Source organism: Balearica regulorum, chromosome 20, assembly GCF_011004875.1.
Source record: "Balearica regulorum gibbericeps isolate bBalReg1 chromosome 20, bBalReg1.pri, whole genome shotgun sequence".
In the NCBI taxonomy this organism is placed as follows: Eukaryota; Metazoa; Chordata; class Aves; order Gruiformes; family Gruidae; genus Balearica; species Balearica regulorum.
In genome coordinates, this window is record NC_046203.1 from 9034254 (window position 1) to 9053010 (window position 18757).

The 18757-nt window shown below is 55.7% G+C and overlaps 1 protein-coding gene across 4 annotated transcripts in view; it reads left to right on the forward strand.

The window, feature by feature from the left end:
- Positions 1-18757, forward strand: part of ASTN2 (astrotactin 2) — a 357282-nt gene that overhangs the window by 245835 nt on the left and 92690 nt on the right. For 3 of the 4 annotated variants that reach the window (XM_075772822.1, XM_075772823.1, XM_075772825.1), the window contains one exon: positions 7570-7835. In XM_075772822.1, the coding sequence (XP_075628937.1) occupies positions 7570-7835 (266 nt within the window). Of the gene's footprint in view, positions 1-6817; positions 6839-7569; positions 7836-18757 lie in introns of those variants that run through there. The other variant, XM_075772824.1, reaches the window with a different exon arrangement.

Consider the following 18757-nt stretch of genomic DNA (forward strand, 5'->3'; position numbering starts at 1 on the left):
CCGCTCCAGCAGCTACCAGCCAGCACTGAGGAAAGCACTAGCATAATGCAGCAATTCTTGCCACCTTCTGGTTTTGGTATTTTTTTTCTACTTTTTTCTATTTAGAATAGAACAGAATAGTCCAGTTGGAAGGGATCTACACCCAACCAGCGATCAGGAGCAGCAGGGACCAGCAACGTGGGCAGCAGATGCACTCAAAGGCAGAGAGAGCATTTGCAAAGCCTGACCAGGGTTGCAAAAGAAAATGAATGAGATTTAACATCTTCTGTTTCATGCTGTGCTTCAGGCCCCGAGCAGCAAACCTCAGCAGGACCCCTCCGGGTACCCCCTGAGGGTGGTGTGCCTGGGGAGGGGACACGGGGTTCACTTCCAGCTCCTAGCATCACCAGGGAAATGTTCTTTTGGCTCTTGACATATTTTCCAGTGAATAAAAGTGGACTTAGCATTGAACCAGGGTGGTCTGGCAGATTTTGTGAGAGCACACCTAAAAATTAGCAGTATGAGAGAAAAGTAATGGTAGGAATAAGAAAATAAGCTTTTAATGTGTCCTGGGGAGAAAAAAAAAAGGACTGTCTGGATTTGCTAAGAGGTGATAATGATGAGCAGATGATGGTACCCAGCATGTTGGAGTTTGGGGACCCTGCGCCATGCGGAGGAAGGATGGGGAGGCTGTGAACCCCGGCCCCCTGGCAGAGCGGTGTGTCCTGCGGGGCTGCCCCGTGCTGACGGCCATCCAGCTGGCAGGGCTTGGTAGGTCTTGGACATCCCGTGGGAAATGGGCGTGCGGGTGTTGGGGCAGGGGGGAAGCCAGCTGTCTCACCCAGCAGCCCATGGGGGGTGGCGGCAGTGATTTGGGGCGTCATGGAGCCGTCCTTGTGGGGCTGTAGTGGCTCTGAGGCAGAAGGGTGAGCATGAGGTGCTGCTGAGGGTGGGATGAGCAGGGCAGGGCTTCAGTTGCTCTTCCTGAGAGAGCTGGCGCAGGCAGCGGGGTGGCAGCGGGGACCATGCAGGGCTCTGCAGAGCCAGCTCCTTTGATAAAGCGAGCTCACCGGTGATGCCTGCACCATCCCCTTTTATAGAGGTTTATCAGTGGTTTCTAAAAGCCCTCCTGGCTTTTTTTTCCTTAATACCACAGTCTTGCAAGTCTGTAAATGTCTGATCTGCAGCTGAGGTTACTGCAGAACCTGCGTGGCCAACCTGTGGGCAGAGGAGATGGTCTGCCTCCACGTTCTGCCTGCCGGTACCTTGGGGATCAGCCCGAGGGCAGAGAGGGTCCCGCAGGCAGGCAGGGCTCAGGCCTGCCGCCGAGCCACAAGCACCACGGTACGGCTCTCTGGACACTCCTTGCGATTGGGCGTCGGGGTGCTCAGCACCCATAGGGTTCTGTGTTTAATTGAGTTACGTTAATCGGCTGGGAGCAGCGGTCAGAGCATCAGCAGGGAGAGGGGGCTTTGCAGTGGGAGGCTGCGGGGGGGGGCAGAGGCAGGCAGGCAGCTGCAACGCGGGGCTCCCCGGGCACGATGGGGGAAGAAAAGGGCTCACAAACCGTCACGTTCAGGAGATTGTCTCGGTTGGCACTCAGGGATGTTACGCTTTGGGTTGCCAGACTCGTCTCCCCGAGGTGTGCGGCTCCCCCGGGGATGAGGCCCGGGAGGTGCCCGGGAGGGGCCGTGGGGTGACAGTGGCGGAGCGGGCGGTGGCGGGATCTCCATCCCGAGAGCCATCCTCCCGCGGTGCCACGAGAGGGCAGCAGGTCCTCACGGACCGCGGGTGGCCACAACTGCCCCGCAGCCAGGCGGGTGGCAGGGCCCCACGCCACCCCACCAGCGGCCGGGGGCTCTGCGGAGCCGTCCCACGGACACACGCCTGCGGTTGCTTGCAAGCCCCAGCGTGCACGCTTCTGGGCTCTGCACCCGTGTGCTGCGTCACAGGCTGCGGTCGTGCCTTCGCCCAGGCTTCTCACGCGGGATGGCGTGCCACGGGACGGCTGCATTCCCCAAAAGAGGGGTAGCAGTTCCTGGGTGAGCCCTCGCTTGCCCCAGCCCACGCGTGAGCCCCGGGGACGCGGGCGTTGCTGGCCGTTGGTGGTTTGGCACAGCCGGCCTGAGCCACTGCCGGTACGGCATTTCCTGGGCCGCGGCAAGGGCTGGCGCCGCGGTTCTTGCACACGTGGATGCGTGCGACAGAGGAGAGTGCTGGCTCCTCCAGACATTGCTCCCGTGGCAGCCCCGAGCTGTGTTTGCCCATCACTAACAACAGCATTAAATCTGTCCAAGCTCTTCATAGACCCGTTGGTTACCACACTGACAATATCTCACTGCAAGAGAAATTCCCAGGCAAACACATCTATTGATTTTCTTTCTAACTCCCTTTCGATGGATTTGCCAACAAACGGAGTATTATTCCACCAGGTAATAAACGGGCAGCCTGGGCCAGCGGATGTGTGTTGGCTGTAAATCCCCGCTGCCCTGCCCGTGGTGGCACTAGATCTGTTCTGGTGGAGGGTTGTGTAAAGGACGGGTGGACCAGAATTAAGCTTCCTTGCATGAAGTGCAAAAGCCAGGTCCGAAGCTGAGCAGCCAGTCGGTGTCAGCAGGATTAACCTGCTGAGCCTGGAGGAATCCCTGCCTGGGTCTCTTCCTGACGTTCCCTCTCCGGCCTCAGCTGGAGAGCCTTCTGCTCTCCTTGGTTCAAGCTTTTCTGGTGTTGAAGAGCTACCGCATCCTACCTCTGATATGGCTGTATTCTTGTGGTAAGTGAAGTGATTACCAGTTTGGAATAGGAATTTTTGGGAGAGATGCTGTGTAAAATGCTGGACCACTAGCAAGCCCATCATCTCCCAGGAGATGTCAAGACAAAACAGCACTCCAATACAAAAGAATTAGGTATTATGCTTTTGTTATTGTTACAGTAGTGGTGTTGTCGTGTTTCCCTCTTGTCCAAGCACTAGGAGGTGCTGCTGGTAACGCTGGAAGAGTTTCCCCACATCTGCAACTGCTGCATCCTGAGCAGGGACCCCCGTGCGCTGTGCAGGCAGTCACCTCGTGCTGTGGGGTTATTAAATCCTGGTGGAGGACAGAGACAGAGCCAGGCACCCCAACAGGCGAGCAGTACCTCTGAACACCCTGCGCTGCTCATCCTCCCCTTCTTACGCAAGGCTTGATGCTTGGCGGAAGGCTGTTATTTTATTTGTTTTGTTGTGTTGTTGTGTGTTTTTTTTTTAAATACATATTTCGGACAAACAAACTAATAACTCCCACAAGTTGCCGTGATGTGTCTAACCACATCCGCGGCGCTGTGCTTCCAAACAGATGTTGCCAGGATTCAACTGAGTCGCCAGCAGCGTTAGCGAAAGCATGTTCAGATGCAAGGGCTGATAAGCAATCCCTCTGTCCTCGCTGCTGCCGCGCTGCAGCCAAGCCCCGTCCTCCTGCCAGAGCGGGACCTTTGGAGCACCCCAGCAGCGGTCACCTGCAAAGCTCTTCCCTGGGAGCCAAGCAGAGGCTTTGCAAGAGCGATCTGAGTGCCCTGGGAGGTTATCCAGTTCCACGTGGGGATCCTGCAATGTGGACCGGAATGCTAAAGCTGGGTTTACTTGCTCTGGACTGGACCCAGCTTGCAGTGAAGACAACAGGAGCGTTTCTGTTGGCTTCACTGACAGCTGGAGATGGCATTGCAGTGGTACGTTGCAGGGTCTGGTTCTGATTCTCTCCAATCTAACGGCAAAAACTTCCTTTGACTTCATCAGGAATAGGGTTGGGCTGCCCGTATTTTCCTTCGAGAAGCCGCCAGTCAGCTGGGCCTCAGCGCTGACGAACACTGTAGAGCAACTAGGTAATAAAAGCCAGACCAAGCCTCCAGGAATACGTGGGGTTTCTCCAGTTCACTGTCGGGTTTGCCATGGGGAGAGCGGGCTGGCCCCCGAGCCCCCTCCTTGCGTGCAGGCAGCTGAGCAAACAGCCAAAATTCGGCTCAGGGGTAGGAGAGAGGGAGATAGGGGAACCCCGATCCCTTCTCCCATGGCTACAGTTGCAATGGCAGGTCCAGGAATAAAGGAGTGTGTTTTGGAGGAAAATACCTCCCAGATCTGAATTGCTCCTCTGTGAGATGCTGCAAATGGTGGGTGATGTGGGTGGGAAGAGAAGGAAGCACAGTCTCCATCGAGGAAATCGCCAGCTTTTTAGGGATGAGTGCAATCCTGAAGGCACCTGGAACTGATGCTTTCCACCCTCTGAGCAAGCAGATGAGGAGCAGCAGTTCCTCCCCGCTGCCTCTCCCCAGCTCTGGAGGAACTGGCTCACGAGCAGGGTGTGCAGCTGCCACTCTTCTAGGTTTTAAGAGCAGAAATGGGGTGATTATTTTTGTTAGGACTATACTTAAGTCCCCAAAGCTCATTCCACAAAAGCTCCCAGGAATTGCTATCCAGTGCTGATGACTTCCAAGTGCTCGTCTGGATGAGAGCGGGCAATTTGGCAGTGAAGCCCGTGTTCCTCTGCTGAGCCACGTCCTATTTCATTTTCCTCCTTTGGAGTTGTACCCAGAGCCTCTTCGGTACGAGGGAACACCGTAGATCCCTTGCCAGCACGCTGAACTGGTCAGCTCGGCTGCAGTAACCCCTGATGTCCCTGGGAATCCAGTCTGCAAAGCAAGCCTTGTCCCCAAAGCGACTGGGGCTTCACCTGTTAGAAAGAGGGTTAAATGCAGACAGTTGTTTCCACCTTACCTATGAAGTCTGCTCTGCTCACACGTCTGCCACAAGTCACCAGGCTCCACAGCGAATCTGCTGCTGCTGAGTGCCCGGCTGCTCTGGAAGGGGAGCTGCACTACTCACACAGTTTTCCACCTCACTTTATTTGCAGACCTCTACTCTTTCCCCTGTGCAGCTCCATTTGGTGACTGCTGCTCCTGAAATGGCTTCATTCCGTCTGGGTTTCCTTCAGCAGAAAGGAGGAACCGTCCCTTTCATGCCAGCCCCTTTGGAGAACTCTTGAAACCACCACGTCCACCACCCTCAGCTACAGTGCCCTTTCCTGGGAGCGATGGGCGAAGGAGGCGGCGGGTGGTGCAGGATGTGTTGGACGAGCTCCAGCATTGTCTTGCTAAGGGGGCTGTGTTGTCAGGTGGACGCTGGAGGACAGCTCTCCTTGTCTAGCCCACCGTTCGCAGGCCAGCCGTGTCCTCTCCTGCCCCAAGGTGATGTATCTGGTGCAGCGTTGCTGGACAGAGCTCCATCTGTATTCTGGATGGGGCAACTAATGGAAACGCTTGGGTCTAAGCTCCTACAGCTGCGTCAGTCGAGGGTGTCCCTCAGCGTGGGGCAGTGCAGGGAGACCAGCGAGCACACAAGTCGGGTGCCCCCAGACCGAGTGCTCTCCTGCAGACGGAGATTCTTGCTCAGAGGTTTATTTTGCTCCTTACTTGCCCCCGCTTGCTCCTTGTCAAACACAGACCGTAACTGAGGAGGACCAAGGGAGATTGTTCTTCCTGCTTATTCATCCCGCTCCTTCCTGCTTGTTTGTACTTGAAGAGCACCGGAGCTCGTGCATGTGCCCGTGCATCGTGTGCCCAGTGCTTCAACGCAGAGAGGGCGGGTGACACGGGGGGAGAAGCACAGAGCAGACAGTGTGGAACGGAGCCTCAAATGAGACGTTCCAAGAGTGGCACTCCAGCAGCTGGACCATGCTGCCCATCCAGCCTGGTCTTCTTCCAGGTGTTGGTGGAAACCTGTATGTGTGATTTGAACAATGATTTTCAGAAAGCCTTTCTAAAAGGCCACATCTCCAGACAAGCCTTAGCTACGTTTAGGCTAAGCCATAACCCTTGTTAAGGACACATCCAGACATGTGATGCTAGTGGTCTGTAATTCTCAGCTATAAAGCCAATAATTCAGGAAGGAAGGTTTGATATCCTATCACCAATCATGAGATAACTGATTCTGCTTTCTCTTCAGCTCTATGTTCATGTTCTCCCTTAAAGCATGGCTCCAAAACTTACTTCCTTATGGAGGATCACTGCTTCAGCTCTGGTGAAGAAGCTTTGCAGCCCAGAAGTGTCATTGCCATCTCCTTCTTTCTCTTCTAAATGTAGTTGAATAGTGATGTTATAAAAAAAAAAATATTACTATTATCCAGAAGTGAGCAGAGGCCCATGTTATCGCCTTGGAGCTTTCTGAGCTACCCAGTTTATCATGGCTTCATGGTTTTCCCTTATGAGGCTTGAAGTTGCCTGGAGCTGCTCTTCCGGAAAATAATGTCTCCAAGAACTGGCTCCATCTCTCATTTTCCATGTGTGCGTAGATCAGTGTGTCCCTAAATGTTGACACATCTCCTTCACAGCCTTGTTTTAATTTACCTTAGCAACTGCCCCCCTTTTTTCCCACTGAAAGGTGGGTTGGGTGGAATTTGCTCCTTCTTCCCATGACAGCTTCGATCCTGCGCGCAGAAGTGTTCCTGACAGCCAGACAGCAAGGAGAGGCTGTCCCTAGCCTGAAGGGCTTGGGGAGGCATGAATGAATACTGTGTTTACTTGCATTTCTAATTGACTAGTGCCTTGCCGGATCAGCTGCATGTCACTGCAAGCCGAGGACATTGAGACAACCCTCGTTCCTCTGCGTCTCCTTCTTGGGACTGCGAGGTTGTTGCTGGAGGCAACAGGCATCCAGCTCACGGTGTTGGGAGCCTCAGTTGGGCACGGGGTGGAGAAAGCTTCTGTAGGTGTATCACCAGGTTATGAAAGCTGGGCCTTCCTTATTGGATCAACGCAAGAGGAGGTAGAGTTTAAATAGAAGTGTACAGGACAAAGATGGGAGTCCCGGCTCCTTTGCTTGGGGTATCACCAGGTGCGATACTTTCCTTGTCCTTAGTGAGCGTTTGGACCAAGGCAGAACAAAGTAAGGCTCGCCGGGTTTATCTCCATGTGGTTAAGACCACCAGGAAGTTTCACAATGGCTTTCAAAGGCCTGAATATTGCCTGAAAGCAGAGTGTTGACAGTTTGGTTTCGGAAATGCCTCCGTCTGTTCCGCATGTGGTGAGATTGTTCTGGTACCCGCTTACCCGCTCTGCCAAGGGGCTTCATACCGTGACGTAGTCCCTTTGCCAGCCTCCTCCGGGTCCATCTCAGCGCCCTGGATAATGTGTCACCCAGAGGAGAAAGCTGAGGATGGCAGGGACCGGAGAGGGCTGGTGTTGGGGTGGGGGTGAGGGCACTCAGCTCTTTGACCTGGTCCCTTTGCAGAGGTTCCTCCTTGGCAGGGAAGATGTATTTGGGTGGTTTTGTTTCATTTTGAAGTGCAGAAAGTGAACATGGAAGTTACAAAAAAGAACACCGTGGTCAGTTCTGTCACTCTAGAAGTGCTTGCTAGAAACACTCATGCTTTCTACCCACTCCCGAGCAGTGACCTGCAAGCCCTGTTTTACTCCTCTCCTTGAGCTTTCTGGTTTCCTGCTCCCACCTGGCCTACACCTTCAGCAGCTGCGTTTGTCCTGGCTGCAGCAGAGTTTGGGTTTGGGAAGATGCATGTACTGGGATTTATTTTATGTTGTTTGGTTTTTTCCCTCTCCCTCAACCAGAAACAACTGAGCTTGGGAACAAGAAGGAGCTGAAATCCATGCCCTTCATCACCTATCTGTCAGGCCTGCTGACGGCACAGATGCTGTCTGATGACCACCTCATCTCAGGTGTGGAGATTCACTGCGAGGAGAAAGGGCGCTGCCCATCCACTTGCCATTTGTGCCGGCGCCCAGGCAAGGAGCAGCTCAGCCCTACGCCAGTTCTGCTGGAGATCAACCGAGTGGTGCCTCTGTACGCTCTGATCCAGGACAATGACACCAGGGAGGTGAGTAAGCCGGAGATGGACCAGCTCCACCACTATGGTCCTGCCTTAGTTGCTTCTCAAGTCTGCCTTCCTCAGTCTCTGCATAAATGTTGGGTTCCCTGGAGCAGGGCAGTGTTCTCGTGTGCCTGTTTGGTGAGGAGTGCTTCAGAATGGTGTCAGTGATGGAGCTGGCAGGTCCTACAGCCCTCTCAGACCTGTGTCTCCCTGCCTTCAGGATGGTGAAGGCAATGCTATGAGCAGCCAGGGCCACGGCTGTTCATGGTGTCCACCCTCAGCAGACACCATGTGGTGTGCAGGATGGGTCCCGTGGAGGGGTCTTAGGAGCCAGGCATCAGGTCAGTCTTTCACTCCTGGCTCGGAGACCTCAGCTGTAGCTGTGTGAGGGGCGGCCAAAGCCCTGCAGGGCTCCAGCGTGGCTTTGCAAAGCCTGTGCAAAGGGAGGGAATAACCAGCCCCTCGGGACAGTCCCGCAGCCACAGGAGGTCACTGTTACTCCAGGAGGGACCAGCCAAGCTGGAGGTCACCCTTCCCTGGGGCTGGGCTCCCTCTGCCTCCTGCAAGAACTTCAGTGTTAATGCTATGGAGATTGATTTCCCACTTTCTCGGTTGGCTGCTGCCCCCTGCCCTTCTCCGCAGCCCTCTAACCCCAATCTCAAGTCCAAAAACGACAGACCTGCTTAAAGTCACTTATTAGCACTGAGCCTGCACTTGATTAAGATGCCTGGAGTGAGCCAGCGCGCAGCAGCTCTGAGTAGGATGCAGAGGGCTGTGGGTCGGGAAGCAATCCTAGCATATGGAGGTGTGACCACCAGGAATGATGCTTCACCCCCTTCCCAGATCCACGGGCATCTCCTGGCACTCAAGTCCTGTATGGGGACTGTCCCCCCTTGTCTACCTCTTGATCTTGTTCCTGCTTTCCTATCTATCAACTCTGCTGGTTCTTCCATGCAGCCATGCCTGACTTTCATACCTTCCTTCCTCTCTCCTTCCAGCTCTTTTCCTCAAACTTCCTTTGTCCTACTATTTTCTCATCCTGCATCCTTTCCCCACCCATGCCTGCTCTTCCCACTGGGCAATTCTTGCATAGACGTTGAGCTGCCTTTATCAGCTGGGATGAGGCATCACAGGTACAGGGAGAGCAGTGGGAAAGTTGGTTTCCTTCAGGCAAGAAAGAGGTGTTCCCCAGCAGTGGTCTGCAAGAAGACACTTCCTTTTGGGGTACGAGGGGGAGGTTAGCCAGCGGGGAAGGAGTAACGGCGAAAGCAAGCAGAGCCCAGCAGGATCTGGGGGATCTCCGTGGACCCTGCTGACCACCAGCTCCCCTTCCTAGCCATGCGGCAATGCCACCCTGCCTCTCTGGCTGCAAGGTCCCTTCCTCCTCCTCACCTGTCCCCCCCCAGCCCTGCCAGGCTCACTTGGGGCACCTCCTTGTCCTGGGGAGCTGAAGCCCGTGTTTCCCCAGCAGCGGCAGCCTGCCTCCCTCCCTCCGCTGGCTCTGGGGAGGGCCGGCCCCATCAGCTGCAGCTGGAGGACAGCCTGCATTGTGCTTTCTGCCGAGGCGCCGGGAAAACCACCAAGCAAACAAAAGCAACCCAACAAAAGAAGCCCCGGTCATCTTCCAGAGGGCTGCGTTCGATGCATCCCCCCCCTTCCTCCTCCTTCCACCTGCTCACCCAGAGGTGGGGGGCACCCCCAGGGAGCCTGTTTGTGCAAGGGTGCCTTCACCCCAGGGTGCTCTTGCTCAGCAGTGCTAGGGTTGGAGGTGGCAGGGTGGGGGATTCGGGTGGCTGCAGGATGGAGGGTGCTGCTGGAGCAGGTGCTAAGGGGACACCGGGAGCTGGCAGTGAGCTGCGCGTGCCAGGACGGGTCACCTTGCTCCATCCACAGTGGCAGGTCCTGGGGTGGGGGGCAGGTGGGCACACGCTGTCCTCTTTGACCCCCAGCATGCAGCTGGACTGGGGCTCATTTTGGCTGTGGGCTTCTCTTGATGCCAGGCCCTCTTACCCGCCCCGTCCCTGCAGCCCATCTGGGGCCATCCCCACCCTTGCTGTGGCAGGACAGGGACTGCTCTTTACCTTCCCTGTCCCTCCTTCTCTTTCCTGGCCATTCCCTCAACATGAATCCCGTGTCTTGCATCAGCTCCAGCACTTTCCTTTCCCCATTCTTGCTCACTTAAACCTTCACCTGATCTGCTGTCCTGCTCTCCATCCCTTCCTCCCCAGCTTGCTTCTCACCATTCTCTCCATCAGCCTCTCTCCCGCAGGATATTTCTTTCTCTCCCTCTCTTCCCCCTGCTGCCCTTCATCCTCGTGGGCCGGGACGAGCCCTGGTGCCTGGGGGCTGTAATCCACCGCTGCCGGTGCCACGGCACAAACCTCGCCTCTCGGCACTGGAGGTTTTGCCGGGCAGCGTGGGCTGGACAAAGCTGCACCCACCTCTCCAGAAGAGATGGAGCTGACAGCAGCCATGCCCGTGCCCTAGTGAGGGTGGTTTGGTGCGGGGTTAGCGCTGCCTGTGTGAGAACTTGTCCCTGTGCCTCTCGCAGCATGGTGAGCTCGGGGACGAGGGATGCCCAGCCTTCCCCCGTGAGCAGGGCGGGAGGGTGACCACAAAAGGGGAAGAGGTCTAGAGGCGGTGGGAAGCTGCCACCACTGTGGGGGCATCACTCTGTCACCAAGACCCAGTGGTCACCAGCGGTGTGTCCTGGTCCCCTGCAAGTGTGCCAGAAAGCCACCGGCTTGAACCGCTTCCTCGCCCTGCGCGCTGGGATAGGCTCCCAAAGGGCAGGTGCTGTCAGGAGCATCTCGTGTACGGTCTGGGTGATGAAACGTCCTTTTTCAGCATGAGGTGGGAGGCCAGAGGAGCATCCCAGGCACCAGCAGAGCGGCGTTTGCCTGTGGCGTAAACAAGATTTGCAGATGCCTGGAGCAAAGGAAGAGCCCTTTGTCCGGGGACAGCCGTGTCCAGTCCGGCAGCGTGAGCTGGACACACACACGCACACGTGCACGCCAAGTCCCGCACCTCCGAGCACAGCGTCCACAGCTGAGCGCTCCTCTGCCTGCGTTTCCCCGTTCGTGTGGCTAATCCTGAATTGCTACAGCAAATGCTGACCTTATGGGAACTGCAAGCAGATCCCAATTCCCCTGTAGTATTACAAAAATAATAACTGTAAACAATGAAGATCTTTCTCTTTGCTTATACATATATATGTCCGCATAGACAATTATTTATGTGTACAGAGAGAAAGCAAGGTCATTAATAAGGTGGATACTAACTTCTGTACAGTTTGCTGAAAGTTTTCCCATAAAAGCCTAGCAGGAGAGATGAGGCAAGACAGAGGTAAAGACATTTTGCCCACTTCAGTATATCTAGATTTTTTTAGTAGGTTTGTCTTTTCATCTGCCTCAATGCAGTGAGCTATGCACTTTTTAAAATTTACAGCTGCCGTGCTGTACAAGGCCATGTTCTCAGTTGCTCGTGACCTTGCCAGACTCTAAGTGCCGGGGTTTAAGTTTCCATGCTGGGTGTCTGCCTTGGGCTGATTTGTGATTTTTCTCTGCATGCATGTTTGATTTCAGCTAAAACTGACCATTTCTAAGAGGGAGATTAGGTGAAAATATATTGCTTTGCCCATGTGATACAAGTTGGAAACATCTTTATTTCCATGTCATTGGGAACTGCTGTTTTCTTCTTGCTTTGATGCAACAGCTTGAAATTTAGAAGGGCTCCGGGAGACCGGTTTTGCCTTTTGCTGCTCAGGGAACGTTTTCCCGGAGGCATTTGTGCTGTGAGCTTAAGGAAACTCTCAGCTGTGTGATCAGCAGGGTTTTGGTCTGTCTCCCCAGTCCTGCTCAAGCACCGCTCCCGCTCCCAGCAGCGAGGAGGAACAGTGGGGCAGGGCACTGCCAGTTATTGATGGCCCCTCTTGTCCTTCTTGCGTGCAACGGAAACTTTACATGTTTAGCCCCTGCTCGGAGGTGTTTCTGTTTCCTCCTGCGGTTTGACGGCGTTGGTCAGAGAACTTGCACAGTCACTGATGGCTGCAGCCTGGCTGGGGACTTTGGCAGCACTGGGGTGGGTGAGGAGCTTCCCAGGGTCAAGGAGATGCGTTTGAAAGTCCAAGCACCTTTTGAAGGGCTTTGTTGAGTGGCTTTTTCATTGGCGTTGTGGCTGTGGGTGGAAGGTTTCACAGAGGAAGGATTGCTTGCTAGAACAGAGGCAGTACTGGAGTCCTCTCTCCGCCAGTCTGGGTCTGCTGGTGAGATTAAACTAGTCCGAGCAGGTTTAGAGCATCGGTGCCATTATAGCACCATTGCTGTTAAGTCAAAATGCTCACAACGTGAGTTCAAGTGACGTAAAGAGACGGAGAGCTGTGACCTTGGCAGTGACTTCTCTGGATGTTTCTGGAACCTGCATCATGTTTTGGTCGCCGCCGTCTGCCCACATCTCTCTTCTGCTTCGCTTGTGCTCTGCGGCAGTGCAGGCATCAGAGTGGACCCCCACTGCTGTGTTCAGATGGAGCTGGAGGAGATTCTCCACTGCAGGACTGTGGAAGAAACTGTGTCAGTGACTGGCCAGGCCCAACAGCAAAGAGCGTCTATCCGTCGTGGGGCTTTCTGCTGGCAAAATGCCCTCGACACCCCAAGGGCAGGATGCTGCTGAGCACAAGTGATGAGAGAGGAGAGAGATGTGGTGACCCTGGCTGGTTTCCCTCTAGTGAGGCAGAGGAGAGGAGAGCTGCCTGTCACCCTACAAGAGTGCCGGGCTCTGGTGGCCTTCCTCCTCCCTGCCTGCCCTCACCCCACGCGGTGGCCAACATGCTTCGTACTGCCCAGCATGGCCCTGGAGTCCACCAAGAGGCACGGGCTGAGAGCCCAGGTTTGCGTATGCTGCAAACCTGCACGTCCCCTGGCCGGGCCGCAGGAAGGTGAGCCCGGCAGCTAACCCTGAGAGGCAGCGGGAGGAGGGGGGGTGCCCTGCTGCCCCCACCCTTCCCACTGCCGGCACCGGCCCAGGGAGCCGCACTGAGACCTGGAGGATTCAGTGCATCTTTGACGGGGATGCACGTGTGCGTGGCCGGAGCCACAGGGCAGCCGTGGCCAGCGGTAGGGAGGAGAGGGGCCAGCATGTTTGGCAGCGTGGTCCCTCCTGTTTGTGGTCTGTTCCTTTCCCCCAAAAAACCCGAAACAAGCACGAAGCTCCTCCCGCAGAGCACGTTGGCCAGCTGCAGAAGTGCTCGGAGGGTGGTGTGTGAGGGGGGCAGGAGAGATCGGTCTCACCCCTAGTGGGAAAGGGGCTCAGACCCCTGTTGTTTGTCTTTAAGGAAACAAGTGGACGTTGAGCCTGGATTTTTAGAAGACCCCCTAGGACCTTGATTTAATTTGAAAATCAAGTAATCTCAGTATTTGCCTGCAGCCACGGCCTCCTTGTGGCACATGGGACCCAGCCCGCGGCGTGGAGCCTTGCTGGGGTGCAGGTCCCGGTGCTGCCGGCCCCATCAGCCTCGGCAGGAGCCCGGTGCGTGGCCGGGACCCTGGCAGGGCTCTCGGCGAGAGCTGCTTCTCTGCCTGTGCCTGGACCAGAGCGTGCTTGTGCCAGCAGTGCCAGCATGCCGGGGGCCAGCAGAGCCCCTGCGAGGTCACCGGCTGGGACGGCAGCTCAACGTCAGAGCAAAATTCCCCATCGCTCCTTCCCACCCCTTGCCTGCGAGCAGCCGCTGGCCCCGAGGAGCCATCCCTCGCTGAGCAGAGCATGGCCAGCGCTGGGCTCAGTGTCCCCAGGCTGGCAGGGTGGCCTCGGCTGGGAGTGAGGACCAGGGGAGCTGCGGGCAGCGAGCATGCCCAGCCCGTGCTCGTGTCCCGCGGGAGTGCTGCTCCCACGGCTGCCTGAGCCCAGCCGGATAACTCAGCTGAGTTATCACGGACTAGAAGGCAAGCAGGGACAAGTGGGGGGAATGCTCCTTTTTCATCCGTCCCATCCTTCGAACTACTTGCTTCTCAGCTCACGCTGAGGATGCAGTGATGATGATGGGATCAGTTGTCCTTTCTCCCCCGCCGGAGCAGGCTAGCCGCTCGTACAGGCGATGGCAAAGTGGTAGTGGCGGTTTCAGAGAGACCTGCACACGCTGGTGTTGCTTTTCCTCCTGGGTCCAGCTGATCTCCATGCCCTTGCTGCCCCAGTGGCTGTATTTCAGCAGAAGTAGCTGGTTTTGATGTCTCCTGTTGGTGGTTCTTGGTCAGGTCTCGGGGTCGAGGTTGTCTCACACTTGCTGTTTGTGAGGCACAGTGCAATGGAGCTGTGCCCTGGCTGTGTCCTTGGAGCCCTTCTATGCATTTATACCAACCCTGACTTACCAGGATGGATGGTCTAAAGGGCCCACAACCGGGTGAAATGTGTCCATCGTACCTCCATCGCCGCCTGTCCGTCAGGGCAGTGGGAAGCCCACCCTGTTCTGTGCAGACTGGGCTCACCATTATGACTCTCCAGCCCCTGGGCAAGGAGCTGGAGTGTCCAACTGTATCACTGGTGCTGTGACACCCCCCCCTTTGGTGTTGATGTTGCCCTCAAAGGGCACAGTAGATGGAGAAGAACACATGTGGGAAATCCAGGATCCTGGTGCTGGCACCCCAAGACCCTGTGCTCCTGCAGCAGGAGATTGCCTTGTTGGGCAACATCGGGGCTCTGCTGCTGGCTGTGAAATCATGACTGTGCCCAGGAGAGGAGCCCTTGGCTCCGTTGGGTAAACATTGTCCCTGCGGCCATCCCGGGTCAGCCCTTAGGGCAGCAAAGCTCTGTAAGTGGAGACCAGAGACGTGCCTGGAGCAGATCGGTCTAGGCTTGAGCAGGAACATGAGCCTGAGGAGGAGGGACAGAGGAATTGAGGCAGAGGCTGGAGAAGTCAAACTGGGGCTCGTCGCTCAGGGAAGAGTTTGGCCGTACCCCTGGAATCCTGTTCAGGAGGGCAGATAGCTGGCCCCTTCCCAGCGCCCTGGGTCCCAGGGCTGGTTCTCCTGGTGTCCTCTGCCCCTGGGCCTGGCAGGAGGAGGGGGAGGTTTTGCGGGCTGCTGTGGGGACAGTGCGAGAGGCGTCCCCGGGGCCGTGGGCTCACGTTGGCCCCCCTGCAGCAGCCGATGGCAGAGCTGCTGGAGGACGGCAATCCTCCCTGCACTCACGCAGCTTCCCCGAAGCAGCCCCTGAAGGCGTGGAGAGCCGGTGCCAGGGATTTCTTTTTGCACTGCCAGAGCCGAAAGGGAGCCAGGGCGAATGGGGACAGCGTTTGTATTATTGAGGTGAGGTGGGGGGGGGGTTTGTTTTGTTTTGGTCTGGGGTGTGGGGTTTTTTATTTGGTTTTGCTTTGTTTTAATATCTGCTAATTGGCCCTTGTCCTGCTCCTCGCACGCTGGAGCATCCTGCTGCAGCTCCAGCCCACATCCGACTCGCGTTACCAGGGGAAGAATAGCCGCATTGTAACCGCCCCGATCCTGCTATAATGGGGAGCTTTGTAGCCGAGGTGTGAAAGCAGAGCTGGCTCCCCGGGACGGGACTCTCGCTGCAGCACAAAGGCTTTTATTTCCCCTGCTGCCAGGTTTTACAGTGTCCTCTGCTGCTCCCTCGGATCCCATAAATAACAGAAACCAGGATGCTGCCCACCCTGGGTCCCTTCCAGCACCCTGACCTTTCCGGCAAACCGCTGATGTGCCTTCCCAGGATGAAGTGCTGGTGATCCTGCTCCCCGGGGACAGGCAGCCGGAGGCAGGGAGGGTGTGAGCAGCCCAAGATGAGATCACCTGCCAACAGCAGTAGGGAACTTCATCCTCCTTTGCTGTGAACCTGGAGCAGACTTTCAGACGCGAACTGCGTGATCCTGGAAAGAGTCTCTGGCCTGGGAAATTCTTAGTTTTCCTCCTCCTTTTTTTTTTTTCTTCTTTTTTTTCTTTTTTCCCCTCCTTCCAGAGATGTCTAGACTAAGGAGCAGCATTTATCTCCTGTGAACAGCACTGAGCATTACTGTAAGGGCATGGGAAGCTTTTCCTCCAGCCACTCTATCGTCACGGTAGCATCCCATTCGGGCTGTGAAATCCCTGCTCGAGCCTGCATCCCATAGTCTTCCTTCCGCTGATGAACAGTCAGTATTGCTATTGCCGTCTACAGACCGCTTGGAGCACGGCGGTGTCCGGGAGCTCCGGTCAGTGGCTGGGTTGTGTCAGGCACTGCATGGGGTGGCATCGCTGGGTGACTGGACCTGCTGGTAGGTGGGACAGGGCTGCACCTTGCCAGACGTCCCTCCGCCTCCTCCGGTGGCACCTGCCTGCGCTCAGGGGAGGGTGGTGGTGGTGTTGCGGGCACCAGCTCCATCCTGCAGGCAGGAAGGGACAGAGCGTCTCCGTTGGCTGCTGTGTCCCTGGACGTGAGGCTGAGCCTGACGGCTGGCATGACCCAGCCTGCTTCCACCCCTCTTCCCTTCCTTCTACCTTTACAAGAAAAACAAACAAGCAAACAAAGACTAGGGAAACATATGCAAAACCCAAAATGTACCAAATTACCAGCTCTAGGTCTTCTCTGATGTCTCCAGCTTATCTATGTCCAGCCTGCATGCTCATTCGTGGTCAGCTTTTCATTTCCCTATATTTCCATTTTAATTTTTCCAGAAACCGAGGTGTGCATACCAACCACAAAGTAACCCAGACTCAAAGAAACAATTGAGCCAGATTTTCATATCCCTGTCAGCTGTGGAGAAGACCAGATGTTCACGGATAAGCACCCAACACATGCCCTTTCCAGTACCCCATCTGGAAACACCAGCCCCCGTGTGTGTGCTGAGTCCTGCAAATGCTGATCCGAAAGGTTCCTTCACGTCCTATAATTTACCTCTCCGGGGATATCAACAGAAAACCCACGGTCAGAAATAACTTAATGCTTCTCCCTCCATCAGCCAGGTCTAACAGAGGACAAAGGAAATGTTCTTCTATGTTCTGTTGCAGAGCGTCTAAGCTATAAAACGGGGCCAAATGGCCTCCCCCTGAGCACAAATAACAACAGGAGAAAGATCCATATGCAATCGAGTGTAGGATAAATGTGCTTAGCTGATCATTTGTTTCCCTAATATTTTTTTTATGAATAGGCTTAACTTATGGTAAGATGGGACTTTATGGTCCTGTAAGTCTTGCTCGTGTCAAAACAAATGAACTAGCCATCCTATGGGGGAACTATCAATCCAATATATGTGTGTGTATGGGTGTGGGGAGTCGGACCTATTATACCTTTAAGAGCAAATTAGATGCTGTTCCTATGATTCATAATGCTATATATCTAATGGCATGACTCGTCATCTAGAAAATAAATGTTTCGAGCCAGTTTCTCATCTCATAAATTTCCCCTCTGGCACTGAAGGACATAAACTAAATGGGCTGACTCACAGGGAAACAATACAATTTGGATACTTTTAAATGAAAGATAAAATTGCCTTAGGGCACAGAGGGGCGTTGAGATCCCGGGGAGTGGTTGGCGAGCACAGGATGGCACGTTGGGGGCTGCTCTGGCACCCCCACCAGGCAGGGCTGTTCCTGGGAAGCCCTTCACGCTTCCAGAGCCCGTTGGCTTTTCCCAGGTCGGTAGCTTGGTGTGACCACCGCGGCGAGGCGTCTGATGCAGAGATGGTCGTGTTGGAGATGGTGGTCTTGTCTTGTTGTATGTGCTGTCTCCTGGCAGGGAGGAGAACGTTTGCTGCGTGTTGCCGAGCGTGGCAGCAGGGAAGGACAGGAGATGTGGAGGCGCCCACTCCAAGGCAGGAGGGGAAGGTTGTCCTTGGCCACCGCAGACCAGGAAGGTCCCTGAGCGTTCCCATCTGCAGCTCTCCCAAAGGCTGCAGCTGCTCATGGGACGGGTCTCAGCACCTTCACTGTGTCCTTTGGCCATTGCTCTTGGTCCTCCTGTGCCCTTGGGCTCCTGGTTTAGGTGGCAGCTGCCATTCGCCTGCGTTTGTGTGAGCAGTCCCGTACCTCCCGAGCTCTGCTGTCAGAAGGAGGGAGGAAAGGAGACCTTCTCATGTGGTTGCCACCTGCGGAGGAGCAGGTGCCTGCAGCGTGCCTTTGGGGCTGGGCTGGTTAAAGCCATTGCTGTTGCAAGGGAAGGCGGCTTCGACTGCGGATCTCTGCTGGGGCCTGGTCCAGGCTGGGGGAGGTGAAGGAAGGAAGGAAGGGTGGGCTGTGTGTGAACTTCAGCCAAAGCTGCACCTGGCTTCAGCGCTGGGAGGACCACAGAGTCCTCGAAGCTCACGGAGACCATCTGTTTGTCCTGGAGTTTCTATGGAGCAAGTGTCCCCAGGGAGCAGGCTGGTGTCCCTGCGGAGAGTGTACCCTAAAGCAAGGGTGAACATCCTCATGCGGGGAGCTTCATCCCTTCTTTCTGCACGACCTTACCCGTTTACCCCCCGTCGGTTCGCTCTTGACTCTTCGAGATGTGCTCCCGGCGCCGGCAGGAAAGTCCTGGAAGCCGCTGGCTAGAAATCCCTCTGGAAAGCGAGGAAAGGCAAGTCCTGGCTGCCCGGCCGCCCCAGCCCATCCTGACGTCAGCCGGCTGCTGGAAAACGGCCGGAGGCAGGCACCGGGGGCTAGCCGTGCTCCGAGTAACCTGGTTAGCGCGCGTAGGTGCGCTCGCCTTAATGAGTGCAATTGAAGGACGCATCGATTAGCTAACCTCGTTTGTGTGAAGGTTGACACAAGGCAGATGACGGCTGGGTACCTGCAGAATCTAATTAAAATGTGCGCAAGGCTGAGCAGGCAAAGCAGAGGGGATTGCTCATCCAGCCTTGCACTTACCATCGGAAAAAAGAAAATAGGAGGAGGGAATTGTCCATCGGGTTTGGCTAAAGGGCACGGATGGGGCGGGTGGGATTTCTTCCCTGGGTCAGGGGCCAGGCAGGG